This window comes from Mustela lutreola, chromosome 10, assembly GCF_030435805.1.
Source record: "Mustela lutreola isolate mMusLut2 chromosome 10, mMusLut2.pri, whole genome shotgun sequence".
Classification (NCBI taxonomy): Eukaryota; Metazoa; Chordata; class Mammalia; order Carnivora; family Mustelidae; genus Mustela; species Mustela lutreola.
In genome coordinates, this window is record NC_081299.1 from 44,008,312 (window position 1) to 44,030,610 (window position 22,299).

The 22,299-nt window shown below is 51.4% G+C and overlaps 1 protein-coding gene across 3 annotated transcripts; it reads left to right on the forward strand.

Moving 5' to 3' along the window:
• The first annotated feature begins 10,482 nt into the window (after window positions 1-10,482).
• Window positions 10,483-21,029, forward strand: TMEM61 (transmembrane protein 61). Of its 3 annotated transcripts, none has more exons than XM_059137142.1 (4): window positions 10,507-10,632; window positions 11,368-11,460; window positions 15,076-15,425; window positions 20,605-21,029. In XM_059137142.1, the coding sequence occupies exons 1-4, from the start codon at window positions 10,534-10,536 to the stop codon at window positions 20,870-20,872; spliced, it is 810 nt and encodes a 269-aa protein (XP_058993125.1). In that variant the 5' UTR covers window positions 10,507-10,533; the 3' UTR covers window positions 20,873-21,029. The 3 variants fall into 3 exon arrangements, with proteins under 3 accessions (XP_058993126.1, XP_058993125.1, XP_058993127.1); XM_059137144.1 differs by lacking the exon at window positions 10,507-10,632 and adding an exon at window positions 10,673-10,980; XM_059137143.1 differs by lacking the exon at window positions 11,368-11,460 and having other exon boundaries at window positions 10,483-10,632.
• The last annotated feature ends 1,270 nt before the right edge of the window (window positions 21,030-22,299 follow it).

Below are 22,299 nucleotides of genomic sequence, written 5' to 3' on the forward strand. Positions count from 1 at the left end.
CCAAGGACCATATGTAAATGATTGAGGCTGGCCCTGACCAATAAAACTTTATTTACAGACAATGGCTTCTGAGCTTCATGAAATTTTCTTGGGTCACAAATATCATTCTCTTGATTTTTTTCCCCCCAACCATTTTCAAAGGTAAAAACCGCTCTTTGTTCACAGGCTGTTCACAAACTTAGTTCCCAGGACAAAAAAACAGGAAGCTGGCTGGATTTGCCCCATTGCACTCAGACCACAATAATATCTACGGAGACAAGGTCAAGAACAGCTCTTCATAAATATCTGTGTTTTATGCGTCTGTTCCTATCTGGAAAGTCGCCAGACTTTTCAAGCTTTACTAGGAATTATGTGTGATGATGTTGGGAGGTATCTAGGAGCAGCTTGAATCTGGATACCCAGATTGGGTAGATTGGAAACTGGGTTGTTTGGCTGGAGGAGATGACCCATGAGCTGAGTTTTGCAGAATAAATCAGAAGTGTAGTGTGGGAAGGGGGAGGGGATGCAAAGTAAAATATGAAGCAGACTTGTGCGCGTGAGAAGGAACAGGCACGGCTGGAGACTAGGTGCTGGGGCAGGGGACGACTCAGAGCAGGGACGTCAGATCGTGCCAGCACACCAGACAAAGGACTTTCATGCCAAGGCAGGAGTTCTTAACTCGAAGCCCATAGACTGAGTTTTAGAAGGTTTACAAATCTGTCTTCTTCTTCTTCTTCTTCTTCTTCTTCTTCTTTTTTTAAGTTTTATGTATTTAAGTAAATTCTACACCCAAAGTGGGGCTCAAACTCACATCCCAAGACCAAGAGTCATGTGATGTGCTCCACTGCCTGAGCCTGCCGGACAGCCTTAGATCTCTTGAAATGGTATGCAAAATTTTGTGAGGATGTGTATTTTTTTTTTTTTTTAGGAACGTCTATGCCTTTGATCAAATTCTCCAAGGGGGCTGTGACCCCCAACTGAAAAATAAAAGCAGCACTAAAATGAATTTAGAGACATGGGCAGCAGACACCATCAGTCAGACTGGCGCCTGCCTTGCTCAGCTTTCGTTTTTCTCTCGGAACGCTCTGACAGGCGGGGATGGGCCCTCTGAGAAACAGGAGTAAGTTTCCTCTAGGAAACAGGAATAAGTTACTTTCTTTGTAGAACAGTGGTGGGAATTACAAATAACCAGTGAAGTTCAGACAATCCCTTGTTTTCTGAACTCTGGTTACACGAATACTTACTGTGATGGCTTGTAGAATTGGTACCCGAGAGTCGTGACCCTAACTGAACACCTGCCTGATGAGTTGGTGTTTCCACCAACAGAACACTTATGGGATGGGTGAGCCCCAGCGAGCATGTGTGGTATGACCAGAGTCCTTTTCGAGCCTTTTCTCCATGGATTGCGCCCCTTTATTGCATTGTCCAATGTATTGGGCATCAGCGCTGACATCTTTGAGCAATCTTGCCCACGTGTTAATTGTAAATACCCACGAGAAATCAGAAAGCCTGTGAGGACAGTGGGTGAGGCCAAGTGGCCTACAAAGGTCCTTCATGAGCTGAAAAAGCAGAAACGATCAAGAGTGTTGAGAGTAAGGGGCACATGAATGGAATGAGCTTGGCCGTGACCGTGTGCCTGTCAGGGAAACAAACTGATCATGATTACCAGTGAGTGTAGTCCTGACATGAGCTGACGTATAATAGTTAAAAAGGCAATAAAGGGAGCTTGGTCCCAGAGCTGTGTAACACAAAAGCAAACCGCTGTCCACTTTGATTTATTTTATCCTGACGATTCATCTATGGCTTCAGGTACAGGCCATTCATTCCCTGAGTCCAAAGTCTCAAGAAGGGAAGGGCATCTTCCAGTTCCTTGGTCTGGACACAGACCAGTGTCAGGCACTCACAGTGCCCTCTCCTCCTCTCGCTGCACACCTGACTCAGGAAACTCTCCTAGGGGTTAGTGTGAATATTCAAATTGGATTACTTATTTTATTATGTTAAGTGGTGGTTGTATTCAGTTACATATCTAATACACCATTTCATTATAATTTACATTATAGTACAAATCCATTGATAGAAAACAAAATGCACACACAACACTGTAGAGTGTCACCATATGTCAATAACAACGTGTGTCAATAACATCCAACACTTCACATTATGTAGAAATCCTCAGTGACTTGTTAGCTAGATGTTTAAGAGTGTTTTAGTAAAATTCAGAAAATCAGTTGGGCTTTTGAGATGGGCTATGCATGCAATATTAATTTTTTTACTTAAAATAATGGAATATAGGGGTACCAGTCTGGCTCAGTTGGTAGAACACGTGACTCTTGATCTCAGGGTTGTGAGTTCAAGCCCCACGTTGGGTATAGAGACTACTTAAAAATAAAATCTTTGAAAAAAAAAATAAAATAATGAAATATAAGCTCCTGCTGGCCAAGTTTTCTCCACCTGCCTGGGGAGCCAGGGTGATTAAGACATCTTCAACTGTTTCACAGAACAATCTGGAAGCTTCCAGAATGATGAGAGGAGCTAAACGTATCCTGGAATTTTAGCTAAATGACCCAAGGGGCTTAGACCCAGAGTCTCAGAATGTCATAAGCAGGAAAAGATGGGACCTGGGACAGCAGGTAGGCCAACCTTCCCCATCTGATGCAAGGGGAAACTGTGGCCTGACCTGGGAAGGGGCTGGCCCAGGACCACCCGATGAACTGATAATTAAGCCTCTAGCCTTCAATGTCAGTGCTTTTCCTGCTTCTCCTAGTCCCAAACTCATGTGATCCTACCATCTCAATTACTGATGTGGAAACAGGTCACAGAGAAGATTGACTTGGCCAGGGTCACTTCACAGGCTAATGATTTGGAATAAAATCTGAGCATTTGGCCTGTAGTAGCCTTAGACACCATTGCATGCAACCTTCAATTAACTGTTGAGAAACCAAGTGCAGAAAAGGTAGCAAGTGATCATATTTCTGTTGATATCTGGCTTTGCTGCCACTGGCGAGTGAGAGTGCCATTCCCTGAGCACTGGCCTCAGGAGACAGGGCAGCCTCGCAGGGAGATGGTGATTTGATTTGAACAGGCCCAGTGGAAGGTCCTCAAGGAGCCCAGCTGTTGGGTAAATGGGGCTAGGGCTGGGAGTGGCTTGGTGTCACAGGTGGTAGGAAATCCTTAGTTAGAGACAGACGATTCCAGAAGGGCCTCCATATATCTGTAAAGAAATCATTAACACTATGAAGAATCAGAGTCTGGGATTTTTGTAAGACTTGGATGGGAACTAGTGCACTAGGGAGTTCTTCAGAATAAGAGGAACAAGGAGAGGAAGAAAGAGAATTGAGCCCCAGAATAGAGTCCAGAGGCTGGAAAGGAACTCCAGCTTTTTACAGATAGGGGAAACTGAGGCTGAGAGGGGCAGAGACTTGGCCAAGGCCACAAGGCACGGTCAGAACCCAAAGCAGCCCCGGCTGTGTGCTAGGGCGGGTCTCTTCCCTCAATCCCATTTCAGCACATTGAAAGGCAGGCTTGCTGTATCTTTCTGAGGATCTCTGGAAGCGGAGAGAACAGCTGGCTCTTTCCCAGAATCTGAGCCCTTTTATGTGTCTGCCCAAGCTCCCAGAGGTCACCCTGGAGTAAAGGCTGTCGCCAGCCCTCCATCCACAGACTCTACTTGCTCTCAGCCCTTAGTTTTGACTCCCAGACAAGATTTCCTCCTCGGACAGGAGGGCGGGGGTAACTCCCCCACGCTCCAAGGCTGCCAAGCCCATTTTTAGCCGTTCCAGAACAGAGGCCCCAGAATAGCCCGGGGCCCGTCTCTGTCGGCAGAAAATGACTTCCAAGGAAGCTGAGGCCTTGAAGTCTCGATCCTTTTCTTACCCACGGTTTCCTTTTTTAGAACAGGAACTCGGAGGACACAGCTCCTTGCCTGTCTGTGAATAGTCTCCCAGGCATGGAATTCTAGGAACCCGCATGCCACTTGAGAGACGTCAGGGGAAGAGCATGTCCCTTGCAAGGTGGCTGGAAGCAACTCCAAGAGTCTGAAAAATTCATCCTGGCACCAAGTCTGGCAACAACCGTGGTGCGGATTTTCCACTGCCTCACCCGCCCGCCTCAAATCACCTACACTGACTCCTCCTCCCCTTCACTTGACAAGGATGTACTGAGCACCTACTATGTGTTGAGCATCTTCTAGGCACAAGAACTTTTATAGACATATCAAGGAAAATGGACAAAGATCCCTGCTGTCAAGAAGTTACTATTTTAAGAGGGGACTGGCTCCTGGACCTCCGTACGATTTTGTATATTTATAAAGGCAGAAAGAATAGAGCTTTGATGTTGGATGGGCCCGAGTTTGAACCTGCTTTGTTCTCTGATCTTAGGTGGCTGTTTTAACTTCCTTGAGCCTCAGTTTCCTCAACTAAAGTGGAGGTACAAATTCCTCCTTTATCCTCGGTTGGTTAAGTAGAGAGTTGCATCGATTCAGCAAGCCCACTCCTGCTCATATACCAGGGGGAAGTGAGAACATCCATCCACACAAAAACTCGCTCACCGCAGCTGTATTCAGAAGAGCCAAAAAGTAGAAATAACCCAAGTGCTCATTAACTGATGAACAGGGAAACAAAATGGGATATATTCAGATAATGGAATATTTAGTAATATTTGGTAGGAACGAGTGCCTGCTACATGTCACTGCAGGACGGACCTTGAAAACATCAATGCAAATGAAAGACGTCATCACGTAAGACCACACAGATATTTCCATGTACATGGAATGTGTGGGTTAGGCGGAACCATGGACACAGGAAGGAGATCTGTGGTTGCTCTAGGGCTGGGGGCAGGGAGAAGGTAGATTGTGATGTTTCTTTAGAAGATAATGAAAATGTTCCAAAATTCGTTATGGTTATGGACACACAACTCTGTGCATAAAAGATGCTGAATCGTACACTTCAGATGGGTGAGTTTTATGGTATGTGAACTATATCATCATAAAGTTGTGAAAAAAAATTCCTACCATGGAGGGACCTTTGAGGGTTATGACCCAAGTATACAATGTCACTAACGTGGTGTCAGCATTTGGTAGGTGGTCAGCCAATGCTAACTTTGTATTGGGTTGTAATCTTTAACAAGCTGGTTTATCCAAAAGCTTAAAAATATGTCCATTGTCAGCATAAGAATGATATATCCCTGATAATCTGCATTGTGCCTTGAGCAAGTGGTCCTCCAACCCCGCACACCCAATCCTTTCCATGCATGCCATAATCCCACCTATATCACAAGCCAGCTTGAAGCCGCCTTGGTGGATCCTCCCTGTTGGTCCACTGAGGAAACCTGGGGCACTCAGAGGCAAGCTCTGCCCACAGTCTGCCCTGTTTCTGGGCTCTTGGTGAACGCTGTTTCTCTGTGTGGGCTATCTCTGTGTTCAGCACCAGGCACAAAGGGCACAATCTTATAATGACAATGTTTACAACACACATGCCCTGTGTCCCCAGCACAGCACCTGTGTGGGCAGAATTCTCAAGTGGCTCTCATGACCTTTGCACAGTGGTTCTATGGCCAGGGGGATTGGGAGATGTGATTAAGATTACTAATCAGGGGGCGCCTGTGTGGCTCAGTTGGTTAAGCGTCTGCCTTTGGCTTAAGTTATGATCTCAGGGTCCCTGGATTGAGCCCCGTGTTGGGCTCCCTACTCAGCAGGATTCTGCTCCTCCCTCTCCCTCTGCCTCTCCCCCTGCTAGTTCTCTCTCTCTCTCTCAAGTAAATAAATAAAATCTTTAAAAAAGATTACTAATCAGGGACCTTAAGACAGAGATGGGTGAGCCTTACCTAATCACAGGAGATCTTCAAAAGATGGTTTGCTTCCCTAAAGCAGACAAGGCAGTCAAAGATTTTCAAAGTGTGAGGCAAATTTGGCTTGAGGGAGGTTCTCCGCTGCTGAGATGGAGGGAGCCCAGGGCAGGAATGGACCCAGGGCAGGAGGGACTCGTGGGAGCAGAGAGCAGTCCCTGGCTGTCATCAGAGACAAAAGGGGGCCTCGGTCTTCAGTCACCAGGAACAAGATTCTGTCAACAACCTGAATGAGCTTGGAAGCAAGATTTTCACCGAGAGCCCCAGATAAGAGCCCAGCTCCTCCCACACCTTGACTTGACTTTGGCCTTGTAGAGCCCTAAGCAGAAAATCCAGTTGAACCCACCAGGACTCCTGACCTGAGGTACTCTGAGATAACAAATAGGTATTATTTTAAATTGCTAAGTTAGTGGTAATTTGTTATGCAGCTATAGAAAACAAATATAGGGGCGCCAAGGTGGTGCAGTCTCTAAGCGTCTGCCTTTGGCTCAGGTCATGATTCCATCCCAGGATGGAGCCCCGCATTGGGCTCTCTGCTCGGCGGGTAGCCTGCTTCTCCCTCTCTCACTCCCCCTGCTTGTGTTCTTGCTTTCACTGTCTCTCTCTCTGTCAAATAAATAAATAAATTTTTTTTAAAAAATGGCTCTGGGCATAGGGAGTCTATGCCTGGGTTCCTGTTTCTCTTCCGATTTGCTGTGTGACTTCAGGAAACTCACTCTCTTTTTCTGGGCCTATAAAATAGAGATGAAAGCAGATCAATGGTTTTCAAACATTTTCTCTACCCATCCCTCACCTCCAGGGTTTTTCCCTCAAAGAAGAACTAACTCAGAACCCTAGTAACAAAACCTTACTCTGACTGGCTGGGAGTGGGTCCAGGGTCACTGCCTTCTCGCCTCTTTCTGCTCTTTATGTAAGAGAGAGAGAGAGATGAGAGAGGAGAGATGCTCTGGTGAGTTTGCTTTAGAAGTTACACATTAAAATTGCAGAGACTTTTCTAAGGCACAGAGAAGAAAGCTGTCTTTCTAGCATCTCAGGTTTATTCTCCCTCATATTCCTTTATATTATAAATTCACATTTATTTCTTTCTCCTTCTCCCTATGGGACATTGTCTGAAAACCTCTGAATGAAGTAGTCTCCAAAGCCTAACTTAGATAGTCTCAAACAGGGTTCCTTAATCTTGGCACTCGACAGCTGTCCCTTGTTGTGGGGGTGTTGTGGGCTGCTTATCCTCATCTCTGGCCACTACACATGGGATGCCAGCAGCGTCCCTCTGCCCACCATGGTGCTGAAATCAGAAATACCTCCATATGTTGTCAAATGTCCTCTGAGGAATAAGTGTGGGCAAAATTGCCCTGGGATCAAAAAACTGATCTAAGCCCCCTCTTTCACGAAGCCGAGCCTCAGAATCCTGTTTGGCATTAAGGAATGTGCTCAGAGGTTGTTCTTTAAAGATATTCTTAATCCTTGGCCTTGGTTGGCCATGGCTACCTTGCTGGCAGAGTCTGGGATGTCCCCATTCTCCATGAGTCTTCCCTCCCAGTGGAAATGCACCGTGCTCCTAGGCAGCCAACAGAACCCACCACTGCACAGCCCATGCTGTTCATGGCATCCATTCACACTGGGCTTATGGTACGATGGCACGGGGCTGGGAGTATGGAGAGGGACATGAGATGCCCATACTTGCCCACAAGATGCTGTCCATAGCTCAGCTGGATATGTCAGCAAATAATAAAATGCAGCGAGATATGGAAATATATCCATGACAGATTGTGTTAAATAAAAATAAAGCCTATTAGAAGGATATGCAATGCATGATCCGATTTTTGTAAAATGTGTCCATTTGGAAAAGAGTTATGTCACAATGTTATAATGCCTGGTTATCTCTAGGTGATGATCTTGGACAAGGATGCTGGACTTCTGTCCCAGAAGCAGGAGGTGGAGGAAGGAGGCAGGATGCTCTTCCAAGAAGATGGTGGATTCTCTCATTGCTTCTTTATTTATAGATAATAAGAAGAATCATCGCCAATATTACTAATATTTACTATGAGCCAAGCACCGTTGCCAAGCACATTATATAATAACTCCTTTAATCCCCGTAATACCCCTAAGAAGCCTGTCTGACTCCAGTGGGCGGACCTATGCAGATGATGCCTCCTTCAGGGGAGTGTTTTTCTTCATCTACAGGGCTGGACCTTGTTCTATTTCTGTGAAGGGGGATATTCTGATTTCTTTCAACCGATCGATATATTCTAAACTCCCTACAATATCCAGCTACTTCTTTTTATCGGAAAAGAGGAAGGGAAAGCACGTGGTTTTATTGGTGTGGGTGTGCTCAAGGCCAGGGCGGATGGGTCTATAAAGTTCGGTGGGAGCTTGGGAGAGGGACTAGACAGATCTGCTTTGAGGTACTGAGGAAGAGTCATCCAGAGAAGGTGACCTGTGACCTGCATCTTAAGGGAAGAGTGTGAGCTCACCAGGTGTAGCCAAGGCATGGCGCTGTGCTTGCAACACCCTGGATCATGAATTCAGGAGTGTGGTCTGAGGGGAGCACAAGAAATGAAGCTGGGAGGTGGGTACTTAGCAGCTGGGGTCGTTATTCTGAGGACGATGGGGAGCACTGAAAGTCGTAGGTGGGTGAGGGGCTGGGCGGGGTGCTAGTCTGGAAGTTCAGGCTGGTGCTGCACGAAGGGCAGATGATCTGGGGGCAGAGAAGCCAGGTGGTGGCTGCAGTCCTGGTTGGAACTGAGGAGGGGACAGTATGGCCAAAATAGAAAATGCCTACGGGTCTAGAAGATTCAGACCCCTTGTGGGTTTCGGCACCTCCTCCCCACACCCCTCCCTCCATTTACTAGTTGTGTAACACTGGGCAGGGCACTCTCATTCAGCCTCTATGACTGAGCTGAGGGGACAGCTAACTGGGAAAGGCAGATGGTTGGTGACAGGTAATAAGTGGGTATAAGTGGTAACTCCCTTCTCCACCCCCTTCACACAGAAGCTGGCGACCCATTTTCTCCTCTGAGTCCCCCAGCTGGTGCCAGGGAAATTGTGAGGTTGCTTCTTTGGGAAGGGTCTATAAGCGTACCAAGCCTGTCCGACCATGGTACCCTAGCAGACACCCTAGCAGACCCTGGGGGCTGGGACCAGAACTGCTGGGACCAGTGGGGAAAGAGGAAGACAGAGGCAGAATGGGGCCAGATCCCTGGGTTCCAATCCATATCCCGTACCAGCCCCCTCTGGTCCTGAGCCAAGCCACATCTGGTCCATCCCCTCAGGGAGGTCACCATCAGCTAGGGGAGAGTCACAAATAGAGCCCTGTTGCCACACAAGAGTGCATGGAGGCCAGCTTCTTGTGAGTAAGGTCTTAACTAAACCTTGTAGCCACCCTGGGAAGCAGGTGCCATGCTGCCCACTTCAGAGGTGAAGGGATAGCAGCTTCAAGAGAAGGCTGTGGCCTGGGTGTTCCCGCCTGGGGGTGGCAGAGTCGGAGACAGAAGCCACAACCTGTCCAACTCCAGGGTGTGGGTGTCTGGGTCAGGCCAGAGGACTCAGGTTTAAGCGGGGACAGGAGTGTGCCCAGGCAGGGATCTCTACCTCACCAACCTGTGGCTTACTGCTAGGCCTACTGGCAGGGGCGGGGCGGGGCGGGGCAGGGCAGGGCAGGGGAGTTCTGAGGAGCACCCCTATAGGTGTGAGTCAGCCTGGAATTTCACAGCCTCCAGCTTCCCCCTCTTCTCTTGCCTCCCTGGAGCAAGCCCACGAGGACACCAAGAGGGCTGCTGGTGGCCTCTGGTCCCCGAGGGCTTGCCCCCACCTCCAGATCGAGAACAGCAAAGCAGAAGGTGGTCCTGGTTTGAGGTCTGCCTGGTTTCTGTCTCAGCTCAGAGATTCTGAACTCTGTGTTTATGCAGGCTTCTCTGGGCCTCAGTTTCCCCGAGACGCACACAGCCAGGATGAAAAAGACCCCACCAGTCAGAGGAGGTTGTGCTCAGAGAGGGTTAATGCTTTTGGATGGCAAGTTGCCTCGGAGACAAGGAGTTTAGGAATTGGGGGCCTGGGTCCTGCCACCGACCTGCTCTCTGACTCTGAGGCAGTGTTTCCCATCTCTGAGCTTTAGATCTCAACGAGGTGGCTCTGACCTTCTTTGTTCCTGGGCAGGGAGGACAATTGGTCCCCAGCAGCTTTGTGGGGAATCCTTAGCTGTGGCAGAGGGGAATCTGGCCCAGTTCCCTGGCTTGTTGGAGCAGCGGGAAAAGACAGAAACAAAACCTAGACCCCAGCTTGTCCAGGAATGGGCTCCTTTTGACCTACATGGATTTTGTGAAGGTTTAACCAGCCTGTGATTTTGTCTGGCTTTGCACATGTTGTTCCTTCATCCCGGATGCTATATCCTGTTCCCCGCATTCTGGGACAGCTCAGATGTCCTCCCACAGAAGACTTTGCAAACGCATGCAGGGCTCACCCTTCCTTCAGACTCCTAAATCACCTGTCTCTCAGACTGCCTTTAGCCTAGCACTTAATGGTGCTCGGAAGACCCCTGAGTCGGAACCATGAGCCCTCCTTTGACACAGGAGAAAGAAGGCTCAGAGAGGTTAGGTCACACAGCAGTGGGAAGCCCTGCTCCCAAGCTCCACCCTCTGCCCCTCTCCGGACTGGAGCCAAGACTTCGGGTAGGCGTTGGGGGAAGCTCTTACATGCCAACCATTATTTCTCAGAATGCCTTCCTGCTCAGGATATGAGGTCCTGGAGATAGGGCCTGCTCTCAAGACTGAGTGCTCTGAGAAGCAAAAGCCAGTTACTTCCAGGAAGTATACAGTAAGTCCTCTTTGGGCCTCAGTTTCCCTTCCTGTGAAATGGGAGCGAGGAGGTATGGCTCAGCACTCCTAGGGGCCTCTCGGACCCAGTCCTTCTCGGCTCCCAAGCCTGCCCCAGTGGCGTAGCCGTAGCCGGGAGGGATTGGGGTGGGGACGGCCCGGAGGACAGCCTGCTCCGCTCCAGACGGTTGCAGCTCGGGGCCTGGACACCCTAACCCCTCCCTCCGCGCTCGCGAGGTAGCTTTAAGATCCGGCGGAGCCCGCGGCGCGGCACCTGGAGCCCCGACCCCAATCATCCGGGAGTCTCCGCCCTGACCGACAGTGCTCGAGGACCGGGATCGGGGAAGAGGTGGGGCGGGCGGCGCCCCCGCCCAGGAACGGAAGCCCGAGCGCGAGCGCAGGGGTCGCGGGCGGGCGGCCGCGCGGGGGTAGAGTGCGAAGCCCCACGGCGCGCCCCCCCCACCCACTGCTCCGAGCGCCCCACCAGCTCGCAGAGCTCCTGCGAGGGTCACACAGCCCCCCCGGCGAGCGCGTAGGGTGCGGCTGGCGGGACACCTCTCTGCGCCGCCTGGAGGGCGGCGGGAGCGAACGGGACACCCGGCACCTGCGGGTCGGAGGCATTTGGACACCCCTGGACGAGACCGAGAGCCGGACTTGGGAGCTTTTGGGGAAGAGGGAGAGCCAGGTTAGGAGACCGCCTCTAGGGCCGCACCCTAACGCGGGGCGCCTCCTGCAGACCCGAGGGATAGCAGTCCTGGGGATCGTGTCGCCCTCGGTCCCTGTGCCTGGACCACACCTGACTACCTGCCTCCGGATGGCTTCCTCTGAGGTGGGTGTAAGCTTACTTCTCTCCCTCCTTCCAGAGCATCAAGGCTCCTCCTAACGCCGCGCGCCTGCCTGTCTCTTCACCTTGACTACAGTGACTTGCCGGTGCAGAATGGACACCCAGGTCTCATCCTGTGTGCTAACTCGCTGGGTGGCCTTGGCCATGGCAGTCAGGGCCTCAGTTTACCCGGCAGTTGATTGGGGATGGTTCAGACTACTTCCTGTTGAGATGGTTTAGTTCTTACAGGAAAGTGTCAGGTGGAGTTCTCCTGTGGGTTACACAGTGTGATGGGCCCATTTTACAGAGGGAGCCAGGGGAGGCGTGGAGAAGCTAGGTAAGTTGCCCAGTGTCAGAGCCAGGGTCCATTCTTGTCCAGCTCTGTGTCACCATGCTTCACTTACAGCTTGTCATCCTGCCATCTCATCTTTACAACTTACTTTCCCCTGCCAGGCAGAATTTGAGCTCAGTGATGCTGAGCAGCTTGCTCAAGGTCACCGAGCTTGGCCATGGTTTGAGGGAGTGACAAGTCTGGTGCAGGGAAGAGCCTCCTCTGGCTGGTGGGAGGTGGGGCTGGAACAGCACATAGGCTTCTCGGAGGAGGTGGCTGGTGTCTGGACTGGGTCTTGAAGGGGGAGCTGTGAGATGAGGGCCCTGGATCAGGACCAAGGTCTCCCCAGGACAAGGCCCCCAGGGCCTCAGGCAATCTGTCACTGCTGAAGCTCCGTAATGCTGTTATGGTGATTAAGTCGGGGCCACCTGTAAAGTGCCATGTGGGATGCAGCCCGTGTCAATACCCAGTACACGTCAGCTGCTGCCATTGTCACATATGCAGGTCAAGGGAGACATGGGAAGGAAAACCCCACCTGCAGACCACCTTCATCTCGAGGGGCAGGATTAATGATGATTCACATTCCCCTCTGCGGTTTTCTCTCTTTCTCACAATGAGCAACCACTGCTTTTATAGAAGGTCAAAGCACCTTAAGTTACCTTCTGTGGAACAGAGTTCTTTAAGTGTCGAGAAATACAGCAGTTTCTGGCTTGGGGCCGGGTCCTTCACCTTTCTGGGCTAGGTCTCCTCATTTGTAAAATGGGAATTTCTTTTCCTGCCCTGACCACCCACCTCAGGTGTGGGGAGAGTGAAGAGATGCCACTGTATACCGGCGAGGGCTTACTGACTGTTAGCGGCTTGCTGTGAGTTTCGGAATTGTTTTTCCAAGCTGATTTCTGCAGCTTTTCCTCTTGACAGCCTCTCCTAGCTGTCTAACTTCAGAGAGGGAGAAATCAGGTTCTTTTGCTGTTCCCCTCACAAATGCCTTGAGCTGGAGACAGGAGACACTTGCTCCATACACACATTTACAGGAAGAGAACAGCAGGAAATTTATGGATGACATTTTTCTAGATGCTTCTGGTGGTCTGGGGGCTCAGAAAGATTCAGGAAAATGCCTAGAGCACCCCTGTTACATGTATACATTCTCTTTTTCTCTCACAAGTCCACACATGTATGGGTTTTTTAAAAAAATTATGTATTTATTTGACAGAGAGAGAGAGAGATCACAAGTAGGCAGAGAGGCAGGCAGAGAGAGAGGGGGAAGCAGTCTCCCCGCTGAGCAGAGAGCCTGATGTGGGGCTCAATCCCAGGCCCCTGAGATCATGACCCAAGCTGAAGGCAGAGGCTTAACCCACTGAGCCACCCAGGTGCCCCCACACATGTTTTTAAACACAATTGGGAACATGCCCTTTTGAAGTCTAAAGCTTTACCTACTAGATCTTTTTTTTTTTTTTCTAAGATTTATTTATTTATTTTAGAGAGAGAGGGAGAGAATGTGATTGGGGGAAGGGATAGAGGGAGAAGGACAGAGAATCTCAAGCAGACTCCCCGTTGAGGGCAGAGTCCAATGCGGGCTTGATCCCAGGATCCCGGGATCCTGACCTGAGCCAAAACTAAGAGCCAGCCTCTTAACCAACTGAGCCACCCAGGTGCCCCTTCACCTACTAGATCTTGAACATTTTACTATGGCCCTTGGCTCCCCCAGGAGCACACCCTTGAATGGCGGCACAGTAGGGTACCATTTGGGTTCAGCACGCTTGGCTGGGTGAGCCCCCATTTGGAAGGCGTTCCTGATCACTAAAGTCTAGGGTCTGTGAGTTCCCCAGCCTCCCACTTCACTGACTCAGATTTTGTAAGAGGAGGTGTTGTCTCATTAACTTCTTTTAAAGAACCTGCCCTTTATAAGGGAAAGAAAACAAGCCCAGGGCAGTTGGTAGGTTCAAAGCCAGGCCTCCACTCCTTGGCTGGATGCGGGAGCCACTGGATCCCTGGGCTCCCTCCCTCCTCTTAGCTGGTGGTGGCGGTGGGGGGGGGGTCTTTTCCTATAGCAGGGGTTTACCCAGTAACACTTTCCCTCACTTGAGGGAATTTCTTCAACAAATGTGTATTGAACAGCTACTATGTGCTAGGCGTGGGGGGGATATAGCAGTGAGTGGGGCCAGCGTGGATTCTGTCTTCAGGGTGCTCACTGTCTGGTGGGGAGCACAAGCAAAGGAGAAGTTAAACAGAGGCAGGGAGGTGCTGTGAGCCAAGAAGGCCAAGGGACTTGGCGTTTAAATGGAGGCTTCCGGGGTGAGTGCCAAGCCCAGCCTTGAGGGGAGATAATGGCAGGTTACCAGACAGAGAGAACAGCATGTGCAATGGCCTAGAGGTTGGCTTTGGGGACAACATGGATATGGGTTTAGTCCCTTCTTGTCTTTGGTAGGATCTGGGGCCAGATTTCCCTCCAGTGTTTGTTTTCCCTGTGCATTTTTTCTTTCCCTGATGGAGATGACCCACCATGCATAATTTGGTATTCTAAGCTGAGAAAAGGAAGATATATACATCACCCCCCTGCCCCTGTAGTTGTTAAACATTGGTGCTGAGTTTGTTTTCTCAAATGGGTTATTAATATTCCATCCAGGGGGGATGACACGCTTTACTCACCCTGTCCTTGTGGTTGGACATTTAGGCTTTCTCCATATTAGGACCATTATAAATAAGGCCAGGGTGGACATCTTTTTTGCACAAAGGGGCCACCTGTTGTGGATGTCAAATTGGAGCTTCTCGTGCCCTCCTTCACACCTGCTCCTTTACCCGCCCTGGGTCTGTGCTTTCCTCTGCCAGGGGAAGGGAGGGAAGTATCAACCTCTCTTGGGATTGTGACTGGGAGAAGGGATCCAACAAGTGTGCCTGCTCGTCCCTCCCAGCCTGTAGCTGATGGGTTGGCAGGTGTTGGGGACTGGGGGTGGGGGGAGTCACACCTACCAGGCTGATGGGGCCTTATGAGGTCTGGGAGTGGGTGCCCAGAGTGAACAGAGACACACTTACTGAGCTCCTGCTGGGTCCCAGGCATGGTGGTTGGAACTTAGGACACATTCTCAGTGGCCTCTGGAACAGCCCTGCCAAGTTGGAAGTATCATCTCCATATTACAGATGAGGAAAACAGAGGCACAGAGGAGTCAAATGAACTGTCCATGGTTACACAGTGATCTCAGACAAATGGGGGAGGACAGAGAGCAGGGTCTCCAGTTCCCCTGCAGGCCTTTCTGATGGCCCATTTTCTCCTCCCCGCCCTTGTCTGTGTTCAGACGTGTGACGCCAGCCGAGCGGCCTCTGCGCTACGTTATGGCATGACGGTCAGCGGCATGGTGCTTCTGGTAGCTGGGACACTCTGTTTTGCTTGGTGGAGTGAAGGAGATGCAGGTGCTCAGCCTGGCCAGCCGGCCCCACCCACTGGGCACCCTGTGCCTGAGGCCCCCAGTCCCCTGCTCAGGTCAGTCAGCTTCTTCTGCTGTGGCACAGGGGGCCTGCTACTACTCTTCGGCCTGCTGTGGTCCATCAAGGCCAGCACCCAGGGGCCTCCCCGCTGGGACCCGTATCACCTCTCCAGAGACCTGTACTACCTCACTGTGGAGCCCTCGGAGAAGGAGAGCTACAGGTCAGCAGGGCAGGGTGGAAGTGATGGGTGGGGTGTGGGGTGGATAAGGCACTGTCACGCCATTGGATATTTGTGTAGCACATTCTCATGGGGTTTCTCCTCTGGACCAGGCCTGGCCTATGTTTGGAGGCTGATCAGCACCATCTTGGAGGCTTTAAAGCCCTTTGACAGACTTCGACAAACAAAGGTAGTTAGAGCTATCAGAGAGGGGCAGACATGGTCCTATGGAGACATGGAGAAATCCAGGAAGGCTTCCTGGAGAAGGCGGCAATTGAACTCAGCATGTTCTGGGGCTGAGTAACATAGGGGTTAGGAGCCCAGACACAGGAGTCAAACCTACTGGGGTCTTCTGGTTCTGTCACTAACTAGCAAGTAGGAAAGTAGATGGTCCAACCCTACTGAGCCTCTGCTTACTCATCTGAGGTAAGAGAGAATAGCACAATAATAGCGTACACCTGTATTCACCATGTGTCCGATTCTATTCTAAGTGTTTTGCATATATTTGCTCATTTTATATTTACAGCAGTTCTTTGAAGTGGGTCCTGTACTCCACTTACAGATGAGAACTCTGAAGCACGAACTACTTGCCCAAGGATACCCACCTAGGGCGTGGCACAGTTAGGACATGAACCCAGGGCCTGTGCTCTCACTGCTCCCTAGCTTAGGGGACATGCAGGTGTAGAACTTTGCCCAGTGCCTGGTGCACAGTAGATGCACAGGAAATGTAACTTTCCTCAAGTGGATAAGGTAGAGCGAGGTTATTTAGGCAGGCAGAAGAGCCTGTGCAAAAGCTCGGGGGCAGGATGGGGGTGGAGACAAAAATCTTGCATTAAGACCATCTTTCTCAACCTTTTTAAAATTATGACTCCCTCTAAGGAGTCTTTTTAGGCATTATTTTTTCATCCCACACCTCCTCCATGAAATGTTCATGCCACAGATACATTGTTTGCTCTAGATCTGTATTATACACGTAAACAGAGTATCACCAGAACCTGTTTTTTGCCCTGCAGTGAATGCAGTCTTTACGTGTGCACTTGTCACCTCTTTATCTATTCAGTCAAGTATGGGCTGTGCCTACATCTCCAGGCCTGCACGCAATTCTAGTTCTGTTGGCCTGCAATGTAAAAATCAGTTACCAGTTACAGAAGAAGAAGGTGCAGGATATCTGGCCAGCAAGTGGCCTAGCCTGCTGGCTGCAAAGCTAGCATTCTCCCCCCGCACCCCGACCCAGCCTGTAAGCCCTGGGTTTTGGAGTGTTAGTGGCTAAGCCAGACACAAATAAGCTGGCCAGGGGCCTGGACACCCTTCTCCCCTTCTGGAGAGGGGAAAATGTATTCTGAGTTAAAGAATGTAACAAATTCTTCCTGCTACTGTCCTGTGACTCCCTGAGGTTAGAGACAATAGAGCATTCAACCAGGGGCCCCTTGGTACAATGGTCTGGCCTTGGTTTGACCCAACTGTTAAAGGGAAGGGCACGGTCTTGGGCACTCTCCAGCCAATCCCCTCACTTCTCTGCTGAATAGCCTGGGTCCTAGAGAGACTGAGGACCCACCTGGTCACAACGAGTTAGTGGTTGACTGGAAGCAGGCCAGCCCTTGGCGTGCTCGGCTACAGCCTGTCGTTCCTCACCCAGCGTGGCCTGACCGCCTGGGGAGGGTGTTGTCTGTACACACAAGCATGTTGACTCAACAGGGTCGGGGCCATCGTGTGTGTGTGTGTGTGTGTGTGTGTGTGTGTGTGTGTGTGTGTTGGGGCCAGCTGGCCTTCATTCCCAGCAGGGCCAGGGAGATGCCCACCCAGGAGGGTGCTCGTGACCCATCAGGTCTGGAGACCCAAGTCACAGGTTTGGAACCAGGATGACTGGTTCGGGGGGTGGGAAGGCTGCTCTTGTGAACGACTATCTGTCTTGTCCCTAAAGCTGACATCTCCCGGTCCTGCTGCTCTGCGAGGCCAGCCTCTACCCCCCCACTGGGAGGGTACTCTACTGGTGGCAGGACAGGAGGTCTCCGGGGACCCCCACCCTCAGGGAACCCTGCAGGAAAAAGCCTGGGTCTCTTCAGACAGGAAGGTTTCAGCGTCTGTACTTTCGTCGTAAGCAGTGTGTCCTTGAGCATGTTACTTGGACTCTCTGAGCTGTGTCCAATCCTTTGTCTGTCATCAGGCCATGACAGAACTTTCCCCTGTGATGGCTGAGAGGATTGGAAGAGGTGAGAAGTCGGGAGGTGTAGACCCTGCAAGGTTCACGCACACTTGAGCTCTGCTGCTGGGCTGACTGGGCCCTGTAGTTTCCTGGGCACTCCAGCGCCCAATCACTGATTGGCGCTGATTTGAGGCTCAAATCACTGATTTGAGCCTCAAACAGTGGGAAAGTAAAGGCGGGGATTAGGCCCATTTTACAGATGATACAGCTAAGGTGTGGACAGATTAGGGCTTGGGATGGTAAGAAGGGTGATAAGTGCCGTTGCTTGAGCTTTGCAGTTAGATGGGGCTGGGGCTTTGCTGCTTAGTTGATGTGTGACCTTTACTTAACTGTACAATGGCTGAAAGCCATGCCCCCAGGCTTGTCACAGACATGACATAGATGAGGGAGCTTACACTTCAGGCAAACGGTAGGTCACCCTTGTGCCTTTCCCTTTCCATACTGCGGTTACCAGACTCAGCGGAAGGGTGGGAAAGGCAGTGCGGGACCCAGGTCTCCTGCCCCCACTGGGCTCCAGGAGTGAGGCAGGCCCCAGCCCCTTGCTGTGTCTGGGGACCCTAGTGTCAGGCCCACGATGCAGAATATTCCATGAATGGAGCCTCCATCCAGAAGTGTGTGTGATATGACCGCCCCACGTGGGATCTTGTGGTGCCTGAGTTCCCGGCCTCTGGACCATGGGTATGGGACTTGGGGCTGGCTGGGCCCAGATGGTTACTAAGGCAACAGCAGGTGCATGACGGCCACTCCATGTCTGCCCTGTAAGCAAACTTCCTGCTGTGGGCTGAGCTTACCTGGCCTCTGCGCCCTGCCCTGCTAGCTGTCGCCTGCCCGGCTGATCCCAGGCATACCCCAAATCTGTCTCAGGTCTCCATGGCTTGGAGAAACAGGGCAGGGAGAGGCAGGGGTGTGGCTGGGAGGGGAGCAGGGCAGAGGACATAGGGCTCTGGAAGCTGTATGACCCACAATTTTCTGAGTGTTGTCAGAGCTTTTTCCATTTTCCCCCACCCTGAATCTATAAAATGGGAATTGTCATCCCCATTTTACAGATGAGAAGAAAGAGGCTCAGAGAGGCCGCATGAACATGCCTGGGTCATACAACAACAGACAACAACAGAATGTAGCTTGCTTGCCTCCAGAAGCAATATTCTTTGCCTGCCCTCACGTGCAAAGGATGCTGGGAGCTCAGAGGAGAGTTTTCTCAGCTGCAGGGCTCCCAGGCTGTCTTCCAGAAGAGGAGGGTCTGTGAGAGAAGTGTGCAGTAGCACTAGACAGGGAGCCCAGGTTTGGCTCCCGGCTGGTGCCCTCCATCAGGCTGGCACACAGGCTGGGGGGTCAACCCTAGGCTCTCCACCGGCCTCTTCCATGACCCTGTCTGTGACTGGAGCAGCAAACCTGTCTCTCTAGTGGATCACTCTGAGGGCTGTGGTTGGCTCGGGCTGAGAAGACACGTCCAGAAAAGGGCCATGGCCCCGGCAGATGGGGAGTGCTCCCGTGAGGGGCAGCAGCCAGTGCCCAGCACACCCCCCAACCTCTTCTGACCCCCAGGGCCAGCTCCATCCGGTCTGTGCAGGCAGACTCCCTGGTATGGCTTGAACTGCTTCCCCATCCACTCCAGACGGATGAGCTCTGGCAAGTGACAGCCTTTCCGAGCCCGGGTAGCACTTAAGGTGCGGGAGATCTGTGATAAGTTTTGTTCCCCACACCCCTTCCTCACAGAGGCTTTTGAGATTTTGTTGTCAGCTCCCATTTATGGAGCGTATGCTAAGTGCCGCTTCCCCTAGATTATCTCAATTAATCTTCATATAGTCCTATGACATATGTGCCGTTATTGTCCTCATTTTATAGATGGGGAAACTGAGGCTCAGATTAATGGAGTTACTGACCCCATGATCTTCCACCAAGAATGGGACAGAGCAGAGAGTTGAACTAGCCAGTGCCCAGACTCATAAATTGGTGTGGGAAGCGACATTCGGGATCACCTGGTCAGCTCCTGTATCCTTCAGCGTCATCCCCAAAGCATAAACAGACCAGACCTGGGATCAGCGACACTCCCACCCACCAGGGTCCTGGGAGGGGAGGAAGCAATAATTCCCCAGAGGTGACCCACCAGGGTTCAGAGAGGACTGAGGGCCAACTTCATTCCCCTCAGCTTTGTGGCTAGGATACAGGTAACCTGTTTTTGGAATCTAGCTCTCAAGAAGCCTCACAGGATCTGGTCTCTGCCTTAAGTCCCTCTAGAGTAGGTAGTTCATTCGTTGGAGGCAGGGCAGGTCACAGGAAAGCCAGGCTGTTTACAGATAGATGTGGTTCACCTGATAGATAGTGAGCTCTCTGTCTCTGGAGGTATGCAAGCAGAGGCAGTCACTTGGCGGACTTACCACATGAGGCTTCAAGCATCCATTCGGGCAGGAGAACTGATGTCTCCCATCCTGCCTTGAGCATCCACAACTCCTGATCTTGTAAGGGATATAACAATAAGCTAGAAGTCTTTCTGCCTATGAACCATCACTCTGTCTTTCAACAAACATCCCCAGACCCCTACCCTGAGCCTCTGGATGCTCAAAGTCAATCCTTGCCCTGAGGGACGACCTTGGGCCCCTGATGGGGGCAGTGACAGAGGGCGACAGTGCTGTGGGAACCCAGAGCAGGAAGTGAGAGCTTGGGGGGGGGGGCAGTCAAGAAGCTTAGCTTAGCAGAGGAGTCTGTCTCACAGGACAAGTGGGGACTGGCTAGCAGAGAGCAGAAGGACTTCCCCTGCAGAGAGAACTGAGGAGGAGCAAGGAGCGTGTGTAGGCAGGGAGGACAGAATGGGAGGGCTGAGGCTGGCAGGGCTGGCTCACGCCATGCTCCAGGAGTGTCGCCGGGGTGCTGAGGGGCCCACACAGGGTTTGGACCACGGCATGAGGTCCTCCCCAGCCCCAGCCTTCCTTGCTCTTTCTCTCTTGCCCCTGCTAGAGCCACTCTTCTTTTGTCCCGTAGGCTCCCAGTGGTGGCTGCCATCCCCACTTACGAGGAGGCCATGTGCTGCCCACTCGCCGAGGGGCCCCCGACACCACCCGTGGACCCCATGCAGGAAAGCCTGAAGGACAGTGCCTCTTGGGATGCCCTGCTCGGGACCCAGCACGCCCCGCAGCCGCCCAACTACGAAAGCATCACTGGTGCCGTGCACGACATCTCTGGAGGGACAGCTCCTGGCACGAGGGGCTCCTGCCCAGGCCCGGCTCAGACTGCGGGCGGGGGAGGGTAAAGGCTCCCAGCAGACCTCAGAGCTGGGGTGATGAGCTTCCGGTGTGCAGTGCAGGGCCTGGTACACACGAGGCACGCAACAAATGATTGCTGTTGAATGCTCTTGTATTTACCTGTCGCTGTGTAACAAACCGCTTAAATAAATCCGTCTTACTATCTCTCGTGATGCCAGGGGTTGCCTGGGCCTGGCTGGGTGGTTCTTCTGTAGTCCAATTGGACGTTAGCCCTGGCTCAACTGGGGAACTTTGTGGTCCAGACGGGTAAAGGGGGGCCCAGAGGGAGGGGCAGAATTGCCCAAGGTCACACATGGAGTTTATGATCAGGAGAAGGTGGGCTCTGAATTCAGGTCTCCTGGGCATGGGTTCTACCCCATACTGGTTGAGTGACCTTGAACAAACAAGTGGCTTTGCCTCTCTGCCTTGCTTTCCTTTAGTGTAAAATGGGAATCGGGAGACACAAAGGCCAAGGTCCTACCCGAGGAGCTGAGTTGTGAGGAATACACTAGGTGATAGCAGCTGGCATTGGGAGCTCACAGTGACCCCGCAGGCGCAGTATTAATGCTTCAGAGAATAAATGCACATCTTAGCCCAGGGGCAGGTGTCTATGAGTACCCAGAGATGTCAGATATTGTTAGTAACCTCCCTCCAACCAGTGCAAATTTGGGCTCTGCTCCCATACCTCTTGTGACAGGGAGCTCATTACCTAGACTTACTTTCCAGATGTAGTAGAAATGTCTGTTCTCTCAGCTACATTCTGCATCCCCCATTTCTACCTCACCCCATTTACAGATGAGAAAGCCAGCTCAGGGAGGTTAAGTAACCTTCCCAGGATCACACAGCAAGCAGTTTCAAAGTCCTGAGACTCAGTCAGCTGGATAAGGGCAGCATTCCCTGAGGGCGGACTGCATGTCGGGGCAGGCCTCTGCATTGTTCCCATCATCATGGCTGCTCTGCAGGTGGTGTTCCCATTTACCAAGCAAGGAAACTGAGCCTCAGATAAGTAAAATGACAGAGAACAACTGCAGAGCCAGGAGTTTCATTCAAGCCTGCCTGTGCTTCTCTCTCTGGCCTCCCTCTCTTCTGGAACTTCTACGCATCCCTCCATTCCCCAGTATCAATCAAGAGCCTCGCCCATTCTAGCCCCTGGGGCTAAAACAGTGACCAAAACAAAGTTCCCCCTGCCTTAGCAGGAGACAGACAAGAGAGGAATAAACAATGTAACTAGCATGATAGATGCGCATGCTACTGGAGAAAAACCAATCAGGAAAAGAGGACACCCTGAGAGGAGGGAGTGCTGCAGTTTTAAACATTAAAGCAGAAGGCCTCAACGTGAAGATGATTTTTGGACAAAAGCTTGAAGAAGGAGAGGGAGGGGGTCGGCAGAGTTTTCCAGGCAGAAGGAACAGCAGGTGCAAAGACCTTGGGTTGC

Excerpts from the sequence above, each read along its gene's own strand:
- TMEM61 (XM_059137142.1), top strand. The coding sequence starts at position 10,534 with ATGCCTTCCTGCTCAGGATATGAGGTCCTGGAGATAGGGCCTGCTCTC. Across the intron at positions 10,633-11,367 it reads TTACTTCCAGGAAGTATACA|ACCCGAGGGATAGCAGTCCT; the intron begins GTAAGTCCTCTT and ends CGCCTCCTGCAG. Across the intron at positions 15,426-20,604 it reads TCGGAGAAGGAGAGCTACAG|GCTCCCAGTGGTGGCTGCCA; the intron begins GTCAGCAGGGCA and ends TTTGTCCCGTAG.